The sequence below is a fragment of the Dasypus novemcinctus genome, chromosome 1 (genome assembly GCF_030445035.2).
Source record: "Dasypus novemcinctus isolate mDasNov1 chromosome 1, mDasNov1.1.hap2, whole genome shotgun sequence".
NCBI classification, from domain to species: Eukaryota; Metazoa; Chordata; class Mammalia; order Cingulata; family Dasypodidae; genus Dasypus; species Dasypus novemcinctus.
The window spans coordinates 167259143-167271442 of NC_080673.1; the positions used below are offsets into that span (position 1 = coordinate 167259143).

Consider the following 12300-nt stretch of genomic DNA (forward strand, 5'->3'; position numbering starts at 1 on the left):
ATCCTGAAAAAAATAGCTCTGAAAATAGACTTATTGTGACTGTTCAATCACAAACATGATAATATAGTACTGAAATTGCTGCCAATGTTTAAGAGAAAGTGACTTTAATATATGAAATTTACTTTAAAAACACTTTTCTTACATTGCATTAAAAAACACATTTTAAAATTTTATAGACTTACTGGACAATAGACAAATCCATCACTTTTTTCATCAATGAAAACTAATCGGGTCCCATTTGGGTCAGGAAAAATCTTTTTCACACTGACCGGATGTCGATAATCATTAATGAACTGCCAGTCTTCAATATAGAAATATTGAATGACACCAGTCTAAAAAAAATTCAGTCACAGGGTTTAAAAGGTTGCCAAGAAAAAAAAGCATTTAAGTTAAACATACTTTGTAATTTTAAGAGGAAGGAAGAATCTAAAAATGACATTTAGTAGATGTGAAAAGTACAGATCCAAGAAACTAGGTAAAATGGGAATGCACATGTGATTTAATAGCCTATTCTAATATTTATAGGTACTAAATCTAAGGTATTCAACATATTTGATTTTGATCCTTTTCACTATGTCATCAGATAGCTAAAATCACAGAAGCATGTCATCCCACTTATGTGGTCTATATAAGTATATATTTAATCAAAGATGACTATTACTTGTATTGGGTTCAACATAGGAAAAAAAAAACTGGTAGGAAAAGGAATTTAATCAAGATCACAAAGTAAAAATTAGAAATTCCCCATGATCTGTATTAAAGAAGACAATACATACATCTGTACCATAGATGAGGAAATCACCAGTTAAGGCATGACATAAAATGCGGCATTTATCATCCACTGCTGGGAAAAGTCGAGTTTCACGTTCTTCCTGAGCATCCAAAATTTCACTTTCTATCTAAAACACAAGGAAAAATAGTGGTTCATAAATATAAACCTGGTCTACGACATCCACTGATGGGGAGGGGAAGAGTCTTTTTCTTAAATTCAACTGAACATTCAGACTCACAAGACTGCAGGCCCCATTTACTCAGGAAGATAAAGGCAGTAACCTCGGCCTGTCAGCAGGGTCTGGTTGGGCATTCCTATTTAGTGGTTATGTAGCTGTCTAGTGCTAATCTGCTTGGCTTCTCAGATGCAAACAGCAGAGGAACTGATGTGAGAGATGGCTGGTTTAGGAGCCCATCTCCATAGGAGCCAGTATCTCTTGATCTCCCACAAGTGATATGCCCAAATATAAGTCAACACATCCAGGGAAGCCCAAAGTTATAGGATCCCCATCAGGAGTTATAGTTCATTTAGAGTTCCTTCTAGATGCAATTTACCAACCAAGGTCGTTTTTACCATAAGCAATGTTGCAAGTGGCACATTATCAGGTTTCTTGGGGAACAGAGATAGTGAACATTTGATGCAGAAAGGCAAGATTTTGTAAATCCTTTGCCTGTACCTGGTTTTCTACCTACCCTGTACATGATTGCTTCCTGTCCAAAGTTCTTGATAATTAGACTTTAGGCTGTTCATCATCATCACTTAAGACTTAACATCACGGAATTAAAGAACATCAAAACTGAACTTACCAAATGTAACTGGACTTTGCCTTCAAAAAGTGCAGCAGCATAGTCAGAATGAAGGCAAATATTGGCTACTGTGCCCAGATATTCCACGTCTTTCAATTTTTTCACAGCTGTAACAGTTTAAAAAAGCCAACACATAAAAATATCTGGAAAATTATCTTATTTAAAGATTTGCAAATAATTTAAAGTATGTCTTTGCAAGGATATTCTGAAATTTAAATAGTAATTTCATTCTAACAATAATCTAAATATATTTGCCTTCAGAAATTTTATAACGGGTCACAGGAAACAGTAATAAAAAGTAAAATCACATACAAAAAACCCAATAATTAAACCTTAGTGACAAGAAGTTTAATGGTGTTCTCTATTTCATTTAGCAAAATAATTCTCAGGCTTGTTTTACTCCTGATAGATATCTAACTTCCAGTGGGGGAAAGAAGTAGAATAGAGGAGGATGGGAAAGAGAAGAGCAAGGTTCCCTTCAGATGCTAATAGTTATTATTCCCAGAATAAAAGGAGAGCAGAAATTACCATTTACTGACTACGAATAAGGCTTAGAAGAACCTAACGCAGTCATTGTGCAATGTGAGATCACATTTCATTTTTCTCATGATCCCTTAAAAGTAGAAGTATCCTGTTTTCCAGATGAGAAAATCAAGGCTTAGAAAGGTAAAGTAACTGTCAACAGTCACTTAGCTAAAAGAGGGAGGGTGGGGTGGGGGGTGGTTTAAACCCAGGCCTCTATAAAACTGAAGTTCACACTCTATCCACTATACCATACCATCTTCATTACAAAGGTGGAAAATAAATCCTCTTAAAATTATGCAAATTCTTTAGAGGATTCACAAAACCATGTAAGCTAAGAAAGATGTCTGAACAAAAAGAAGTGAAAGAAAAACTTTCTAATCAATTCAAATTTCTTGGTCTTAAGAACTTCTAGTGCTTCCCAAATAATAATAGTATAGAAGATAAGGATACAACTGGATTTAGACTTGCCATTCTCTCCAAGGACATAAAACCAAGCTCGATTATTCATCCCTACAGCCAGATGGTAAAGACCTACTGCCACAAAGTTGGGTTCCACATCAACAGAAACTGTGATTGGTAGATCCTAAAATACAGAGAAGCAACAGTAGTAAACCAACTGCTACAACTGTTCGGATTTTATTTATAAATAAAATAAAAATAACATTTTCATACTCCTTCAACAGGGTTGGCTACAGTGACTTCAAGGAGGGAGGTGAGATATGCAATCCTCGTGCTGCAGGCATCCCCGAGTATGGGAAGTTTGGTCAGGAACACATGGAGTGAGCCCCTCTGGGTAGACAATGCCAACAACTGGCCATCATCTGTCCAGGACAAGGTGCCCAACCCTGAAATTGACAAAATAAATGATCACTCAAAAGGAAATATAATGTTGCAGGCAAGCAAGCAACTATTTTCCTTTAAGCTGCCAGAGGCATAAAAATCTTCAACTGTTTTAACTGTTTAAATTGCCCTTATTTAGATTAGGAAAGTCATCGTGTTGTACCATATGAATATGTGAATTGCCTCATTCAACACTGGCTCAAAAGGAAAGTATATAAAAAGAATTTATAGTTTACAATTGAAATTAGGATAAAATTCATGGTAAGTCTCTGCATCAAAGTAGATTCACATCATTCTGGTCAAGAAGTACGACTCAACATAATGATTCAAATAAGGAAGCTATTTTAGGGCACTTGAGAGAAGGGTATTAATTTTATTCCTGCTACAGTAGATGCAAATTATATAACAACACAACTGAAATCATAAAACGTCAATTTGCTTCAGAGAAATCAATACCTTTATTTTCATCATCCAGGTTGATTATAGCATACATGTCTTTTAATTCTGCCAGGTCATGGATTTTAATGCTGAAAATTAAAAAAAAATTTTTTTTGAAACACTAGCTTTAAATAATAATTTCAGCTCACAAAAATTTATATACTGTAGAACAGGCCAGTGTTCTCCAAAACAGATGAACCACTGGGTTTTTGTAAGAAAATATTGGAATTTCTATATTTATATTTTATCTTTCAAATCTTTTTTGGGGGGCGGGAAAAGAGGGGTTGTCCAGCTTAATCCTCTGAATTATAGATTTAGGAACAAGGAGGTTAGATTTGTCCTGAAGAAAAGCTTGAGTAGAAGAGTATCCCCCTGAGTTGGAGCAGTATTAATTATTGCAAGAGAATATAGGCATCTGTTTGCAAAGTTTTTTTCCCCCTAAAGAGTTCTTTCATGCAAAAAGGGGTGACGTACACAAGAAAGAACATTAGCTTTGGAATCAGAAGGCCTGAATGCTCTGAAAAAATGGGGACATAGAATTACTTCACAGGATTATTGGGAAGAATAAGTAATGCAAATGAAAGGGTGCACTGCCATGTTGTTACCTAATACTTGTAACATTTCTTCCTTCCTTGTCTTCTTTCCTCCCTCCTTCCTATCTTCCCCTTCCCAATGCTTTACCCTTTATTTTTCCAGTACTTTTAATTAAACTTCTGAGTTTTGAAACAACTATAGACTCACGTGCAGTTATAAGAAGTGACACAGAATTACTCTGTGTACCCTTCACCTAGTTTTCCCAAATGGTAACATCTTGAAAAATTATAGTACAATATCACAATCAGGGTATTGACATTGATACAATCCACCAATCTTATTCAGATACTCCCAATTTTTACTTGTATGCATTTTGTATGTTTATGTGTGTGCATTAAGTTCTATGTAATTTTATCACATGTAGCCACAATCACAGTCAAGATAGAACAGTTCTGTCTTTGCAATGCTCTTTTAGAAACACATGCACCTCCCTCTCTCACTGCTGCCCCCAGTTCCAACCGTAACATGTTACAACCACTTATCCGTTATCTGTTTTAGCTTTCAGGTTTTGACACTTCAAGAATTGCACAGTACAACCTTTTGGGAATGGCTTTTATCAATCAACATAACTCTCTGGAGAAGTTGTCCATATCAAAAGTTTATTGCTTTTTTAAAAAAAGATTTTATTTATTCCCCCCACCCCACTGTTTGCACTCACTGTCTGCTCTGTCTGTTTGTTGTATGTTCTCTCTGCTTGCATTTTTTTTTTTTTCAGGAGGCACTGGGAACCAAACCCAGGACCTTTCATGTAGGAGGGAGGCACCCAATCAATTGAGCCACCTTCTCTCCCTGTTTGTTTTGTCTCTCATTATTTCCTCGTTGTGTCATCCTGTTGCATCAGCTCATTATCTTGCTTGTCTTCTATAGGAGGCACCAGGAACCAAACCCAGGACCACCCATGTAGTAGGCAGGTACCCAACTGCTTGAGCCACATCTGCTTTCCTAGTTTATCACATTTTATTGTTGAGTATGGAATGAATGTACCACAGTTTCTGCATCCACTTACCCATACCAGGCCATCTGGGTTGTGTCCAGTTTTTGACTACTACAAATAAAGGTGCTATAAACATTTATGTGCAGATTTTTGTGTGAATATATGGCTACATCACTTTACATTTCTACCAGCTACCTATCAATGATACAGCCTCTCTGCATCCTTGCCAGTATTTGATGTTATTGCTATTTTTTATTTTAGTCATTCCAACAGATGTATAGTGTTACCTCACTGTCATTTTAATTTGCATTTCACTAGTGGCTAATGATGTTGAACATCTTTTCATGTGCTTATCTGCCATCTGTTACCCTCTTTGGTGAAATGTATGGTCATATCTTCTGCCTATTTTCTAAGTGGATTGTTTGAGAGTTCTTTATATACAGCAGATATTAGTCCTCTGTTGGTTATATGGTTGTAGCAGTCTGATTTGGTTACGAATTCCAAAAACAGATACTGGATTATGCTTGTAATTTGATCTGTACCTGGGCATGACTGAGTTATGATTAGGGCGTTCAGTCCCCACCCGTTGGTGGGTGGAGACTCACAGATAAAAGGCATGGCAATGAACAGAGCTGAGGGTTCTTACTGTTAGAGTTTTGATGTTGGAGCTTGATGTTGGAGTCTTAAGCTGGAGGCCCAGGGAAAGAGGCAGAGCCATTCACCTGACAGTCTACTGCTGACCTTGTGGAGAGAGGCAAAGCCTAGAGAGCCTCATAGACTACAGCTGTCCTTGTGGAGAAAACAGGAACTGAGCCAAGAGGAACCCAGAAAGCCTGAACCCTTGCAGCCATCTTGCTCAAACATGTGAAAATAGACTTTGGTGAGGGAAGTAACTTACGCTTTATGTCCTGGTATCTCCAAGCTCCTACCTCAAATAAATATCCTTTATAAAAACCAACCAATTTCTGGTATTTTTGCATTAGCACCCCTTTGGCTGAATATTACAGAATTTGTACCAAGGAGTAGGGAAGTGCTTTTGCAATTACCAAAATGCTGGAATGGTTTTATAAATGGGTAAGGGGTATTTTTTGGAGGATGTTTGATGAAAAAGGCCTAGATTGCTTTGAAGACACAATGTTGATAGCAATATGGATGCTAAAGAGAGATTTTTTATGATGCCTTAGAAGTAATGAAACTACTATTAGAAACTGGAGGAAAGGCAATTCCTGTTTTAAAGTTGCAGAGAATTTAGCAAGATTAACTCCTGGTGTTTTATGGAAGGCAGAATTTGAAAATGGCAAGCCTGGGCATTTAGCTGAAGAAATTTCCAAAGTAAACCCAGTGAATGTGGCTTAGCTTCTGCTTGCAGTTTATAGCAAAATGCTAGAAAAGGGAGCTATATTGAGGACTGAACTGTTAGGCATAAAGAAAACAGAAACTAATTCTGTAAATTCCAAGCCTCTGGAAATCAAGCTCCCAGAAGAAAGTGCCCCATTGGAGGACTTAACTAAGCTTGAAACTTGTAAATCAGGATTGAAGACACAGTTATCTCAGAAAGACTTGTGGAAAGTCTTACTGTCTGATGGCTTGGACCCCTGCTTCCTGCATGCCAAACCAACAAGCTTTTTGAGAGAGCTGTATGAACAAAACCACTGTCAGCCTGGAATAAAAGGGACATGGAAAGGAGGGATTGAAGGGGAAAAACTTCAAGAGGAAAACCATGGTAGCCGAGATCTGGAAGTAGGACATTACCTTGGGCCAAGAGAGGAACCCTACCCATGTGTACAGAAAGGGTGTTTGCCCCAGCAGTTGAAGAGGGTGAAGCACATTCCCCAAGGATTAGGGCAGGTAAGGCCAGGTGGTCAACTCATTGCTCTGAGTGGGTTGAGCCTGTATGCCAATGTTTAGGGGGAATGCTATCTTCACATCACTGTACTAAGGGGGGTTAAGACTCTAACCCAAAGATTGGGTGAGGTATGGCAATCACCCCAATACTCTTGGAGGGAGAGGTCTGGAGCTTGGTTGACACCCAAATGCTTGGTGAGGGTGGAACAAAGAAAATGGCCATTGTGCAAGCCTGTGGAAAGGGTGGGTCCCCATATGACCCCAAGGAGAAGAAACCATCATCTTAACAATGGAGGATGCCCTGCAGGTTTACTGAACTGTAGAGGACCCATGACTAATGTTTCCCTCCCAATTTCTCCTTATTGTAATGAAAATGTTTCTCCTACGTCTGTTCATTTGTGTTTTGGAAACAGATAAATTGTTTTGTAAGTTTCAGAGGTCTATAGCAGGCAGAACTTTGCCCCAAGACAAACTGCATATCTTTAAATTGATTGTGATATGATTTAGTTCTTGCATTGTTACTGGTTTAAGGTTTTTAAAAATATTGTAATGCCTTTTTAGAATTCAGAGGGTGGAATGTAGCAGTTTGATATGGTTATGAATTCTAAAAATAGATACTGGATTATGTTTGGAATCTGATCTCTACCTAGGCATGACTGAGTTATGATTAGGGCATTGAGTCCCCACCCACCAAGGGTGGCAAAGAACAGAGTTGAGAGTTCTTAATGTTGGAGTTTTGATGGGAGTTTGATGCTCAAGTCTTAAGCTGGAGCCCTGGGGAAAGACACAGAGCCGTTCACCTGATAGTCTACAGCTGACCTTGTGGAGAAAACAGAAGCTGGGTCCAGAGGAACCCAGGAAGCCTGAACTCTGGCAGACATTGGCAGGCATCTTGCTCCAACACGTGAAAACTGACTTTGGTGAGGGAAGTAAATTATGCTTAATGGCCCGTATCTGTAAGCTCCTACCCCAAATAAATACCCTTTATAAAAACCAAAGAATTTATGGTATTTTTGCATGAGTACCGCCTTGGCTGACTAAAACAATGGTATGCAAATATTTTCTCCCAATCTGTGGTTTGTCTGGCTCAACCTCTTAATGGTCTTTTGCAGGGTAAAAGCTTTTAAATTTGACAAGGTCTAATTTTTCCTTTTATGGATTATACTTCTGGTGTCAAGTATAAAAACTCTGCCTAGTCACAGATCCAGAAGATTTTCTCCTGTTTTTACTGAAAAGTTTTAAGAGTTTTATACTTTTACTATAAAGTCCATGATCCATTTTAAGTTAATTTTTTAAGGTGTGAGGTTTAGGTTAATGTTAATTTATTTATTTTTGCATATGGATGTCAAATTGCTGCAGCACCATTTGTTGAAAAGACTGTCCTTCTTTCACTGAATTACTTTTGCACCTTTGTCAAGAATCAGTTGTATATTTGAGTACATCCATTTCTGGCTTCTCTATTGTGTTCCACTGATCTATGTGTCTATTTCTCTGCCAATACCATAATTTAATCTTTATTACTGTAGCTGTACAGTAAGCTTTAATACTCGGTAAAATGATTCCTCCCATTTTAAGATTGTTTTCAGCTATTCCAGGACCTGTACCTTTCCATTTTTTTTTTTAGAATAAGCTTGTCTATGTCTACAAAAATCAATGGTGGGATTCTGACATGAATTTCATTAAATCCATAGATTAATTTGTGGAGCAATGATATCTTTACTATGTTGAGTCTTCAAATCCATGGACACAGTATGTCTCTCCATGTATTTAGATCTTTTTAAATTTGTCAGCGTTTCCTAATTTTCAGCACACAGCTCTTGTACATGTTTCGTTAAGTGTATACTAAGTATTTCATTTTCTTTGAAGGGATTTAAAATGGTATTATGTTTTCGCTTCCACATATTCACTGTTAAAATTTAGAAAAGCAATTGATATTTGTGTACTGACCTTGTATTCTGTGATTCTAGAACTCCTTATTTCTAGTTCTTGTTTTCTACAAATTCCCTGGGATTTTCAATAGACAATTACATCATCTACAAATAGATATGGTTTTACTTTTTGCTTTTTAATCTGGATGTTTTTCTTTCTCTTGTGTAGTTCAGTAGCTAGAACACAGAGTACTAAGCTGAATAATAGTACTGAGAGTTTATACATTTCGCCTTGTTCCCAATACTAGGGAGAAAGCACTTTTCACCAATAAGTATGATACTAGCTGTAGGTTTTCTGTAAATGCCCTTTATCAAATTGAGGTAATTCCCGGCTACTCCTAACTTACTGAGAGTTTTATCACAAATGCAAGCTGGGTTTTGTCAAATGCTTGTTCCATGTTAACTGATATGATCATATGTTTTTCTTCTTTAGCCTATTGATATGAAAGATATGCTAGTTTGCTAAGCTGCTCAAAGCAGATACCATAAAATGGATTGGCTTTTCGTAATGGGAATTTATTAGCTTATTGGCTTACAGTCCTAAGGCTGTGAAAATGTCCAAATCAACACATCATCAAGATGATACCTTCTTTCTGAAGACTAGTTGCTGGTGATCCTGGACTCCTCTGTCATATGGCAAGGCACATGGAGGCATCTGCTGGGCTGTCCCTTCTCTTCCAGGTTTTTTTCTTTTCAGCTCCTTGCTGCTGTAGCTTTCTCTCTGTGTCTGAATTTCATTCTCTTACAAGGGACCCCAGTAAGAGCATTAAATCCCACTTTGATTAGGAAGGGCCACATATTAATTTTTTTTTTAAGATTATTATTTTTTTATTTGTTGTCTGCTCTCTGTGTCTATTCGTTGTGTGTTCTTCTGTGACTGCTTCTATCCTTATCAGCGGCACCGGGAATCTGTGTTTCTTTTTTTTGTTGTTGCGTCATCTTCTTGTGTCAGCTCTCTGTGTGTGTGGTGCCATTCTTGGGCAGGCTGCACTTTCTTTCGCAATGGGCGGCTCTCTTTATGGGGCGCACTCCTTTCGCGTGGGGCTCCCCTACATGGGGGACACCCCTGCTTGGCAGGGCACTCCTTGCGCACAGCAGCACTGCGCATGGGCCAGCTCCACACGGGTCAAGGAGGCCCGGGGTTTGAACTGCGGACTTCCCATGTGGTATTGGATGCCCTAACCACTGGGCCAAGTCCGCTTCCCCGTATTAAGTTAAAAGATCTTATTTACAATGGGCCCATAACTACAGGAATGGATTAACTTTAAGAACATACTTTTCTGGGGTCCACAGAGCTTCAAACCATCTCAGTGGATTACACTAATTTTTGGAGTGTTAAACAAGCCTTGCATACCTGAATAAACCCCACTTTGTCAGACAAATAATCCTTTTCATAAAATGCTGGATTCAGTTTGCTAAATTTTGTTAAGAGTTTTTATACGCAAGTTCGTGAGAGATACTGGTCTGATGTTTCCTTTTTTGTACTGTCTTTATTTGGTTTTGGTATAAAGGTAGTAAAGAGACTCATGAATTGGGAAGTATTCCTTCCTCTTTTATTTTCTGGAAGACAGTATGGAGTATTAGTGCTAATTTTTCATCATATGGTTTATAGAATTCTCCAGTGAAACCATCTGGGCCTGGAGATTTGTATTTCATGAACTTTTAATTTATTAATTCAATTGTTTAATATTTACAAGACTATACAGACTATTTCATATGGGTAAATTTTGGAAGCTTTGGTTTTTGAAGAATTGTCCTATTTCTTCTAAGTTGTTGTATTTCTGATCATAAAGCTGTTTATTACATTCCCTTATTTTCCTTTTAATGGCTTCAGAACCTGTGGTGATATCCTTATTTCATTCCTGATACTGGTGATTTTGTGTCATCTCTCTTTTTGTCAGTCTTACTAGAGGTTTATTATATGTATTGGTTTAAAAAAAAAATAACCAGTTTAAATTATTTTTTCTCTATTTTTTATTATTTTCAATTTCATTGATTTGAGCTATCTTTATTATTTCCTTTCTTCTACTTGCTTTATGTTTATTTTGTTCTCTCTATTCTCGAGGTAGGATTTATATGATTTGAGATCTTTTATCTAATGTAAACATTTAGTGCTAGTGTTCCTTCTCAGCATTGCTTAAGCTGCTTTCCACATAATTTATTTATATTCATTTTCATTCAGTTTCATGTACTTTTGATTTTGATATTTACTCTTTGCAATAATTATTTAGAAGTTTTGTCATTTAACTTCCAAATGTTTATCAGAAATTTTCCTGTTGTCTGTTATTGATTTCCAGTTTGGGTCCATTATGGTCAGAGAACATATTTTGTACAATTTAAATTATTTTAAACTTGTTGAGGCTTGTAGCTAGACCAGGGTATCATCTATCTTGCTGAACGTTCCATGGGGGCTTGAAAAATATATATATTCTGCTTCTGGTGGTTTGGAGCTTTGTACTCCAGAAAAACATGTTCTTAGACTTGGTCCATTTCTGTAGGTATAAGTTCTTTTAAATGGAACCTTTTGATGAGCTTAATTGGGTTAAGGTGTGGTCCAGCTGAGTCAGAAGGGTCTTAACCCTATTACAGAAGGGCTTATAGGAAAGGTCACAGAGAAAGAAAAACTCCAGAAGGAGCAGCCAGGGGTTGAAAATGAATAGAACCCAGAAAAAAGAAAAGCCAAGGACCAAGGGTGCCCAGCAGCCAGCCCAAGAATGCCAGTCTTCTGGAAGAAGCCCCACCTTGATGATACCTTGCTTTGGACTTCTCCTAGCCTCAACACCATGAGCCAATAAATCCCCATTGTTTAGGTCAACCCACTGCCTAGTATTTGTTTTGGCAGTTAGGAAATAAAACACTGCTGTTGTTGAACAGGGTATTCTATAGATGTGTTGGGTCAAGTTTGGTTTATAGCATTTGTTCAAATCTTTTATTTCTTTGTTGAGTTTCTGCCTAGCTATTCTATGCATTACTGAAAGTGGGGTATTGAAGTGAAGTCTCCAACTATTATTGTTAAATTGTATATTCCTCCCTTCAATTATATCACTTTTTACTTCAAGTATTTTGGGGCTCTGTTTAGGTATATTTACACTTAGGACTGTTATGTCTTTGTTATCAATGGATCTTCAATCAATATTAATATCTTTTTATCCCTAGTAGTTTTCTTTGCTCTGAAGCCTGTTTTGTTGATAACAATATAACTACTCCAACATTCTTTAAATTAGCATTTGCATGTTCTTTTCTCATCCTTTTACTGTAACTTGTATCATTTTATTTTTAAACAATTTATTGAAGTATATCATTCATACATGAATATAAATAAACAATAAGTATATAGTAAAAGTTATGAACTTACAAAACAAACAAGCATAACATCATATGGGGCTCCCATACAGCACCACACCACCAATACCTTGCTCTTCCCTCATTTTTGATGTCCCAGATTTCATTCAGGCATCAGTTCCCTTCTGTCTGAAGAAATTTCCTTTAGCAATTCTTTTGGAGTAGTTCTGCTGGCAATAAATTCTCTTCGTTTTCCTACTTCTGTGAATTTCTTATTTCACCTTCATTACTAATGGATATTTTCAGTGGATAGAGAATTTAAAGTTGACAGTTCTT

The 12300-nt window shown here is 37.1% G+C and overlaps 1 protein-coding gene and 1 long non-coding RNA gene across 13 annotated transcripts in view; one reads left to right on the plus strand and one right to left on the minus strand.

Moving 5' to 3' along the window:
• The window catches only part of WDR19 (WD repeat domain 19), a 188229-nt gene that overhangs the window by 151897 nt on the left and 24032 nt on the right, over window positions 1-12300 (minus strand). For all 12 annotated transcript variants that reach the window (XM_071216978.1, XM_071216979.1, XM_058299618.2 and 9 more), the window contains 6 exons: window positions 3400-3470; window positions 2776-2948; window positions 2572-2686; window positions 1579-1685; window positions 777-899; window positions 183-332 (listed from right to left, as the gene is read on the minus strand). In XM_071216978.1, coding sequence (XP_071073079.1) covers window positions 183-332; window positions 777-899; window positions 1579-1685; window positions 2572-2686; window positions 2776-2948; window positions 3400-3470 — 739 coding nt within the window. The remainder of the gene's footprint in view (window positions 1-182; window positions 333-776; window positions 900-1578; window positions 1686-2571; window positions 2687-2775; window positions 2949-3399; window positions 3471-12300) is intronic.
• The window catches only part of LOC139439516 (uncharacterized), a 41890-nt gene that overhangs the window by 8655 nt on the left and 20935 nt on the right, over window positions 1-12300 (plus strand). The gene's annotated exons all lie outside the window — the stretch shown is intronic.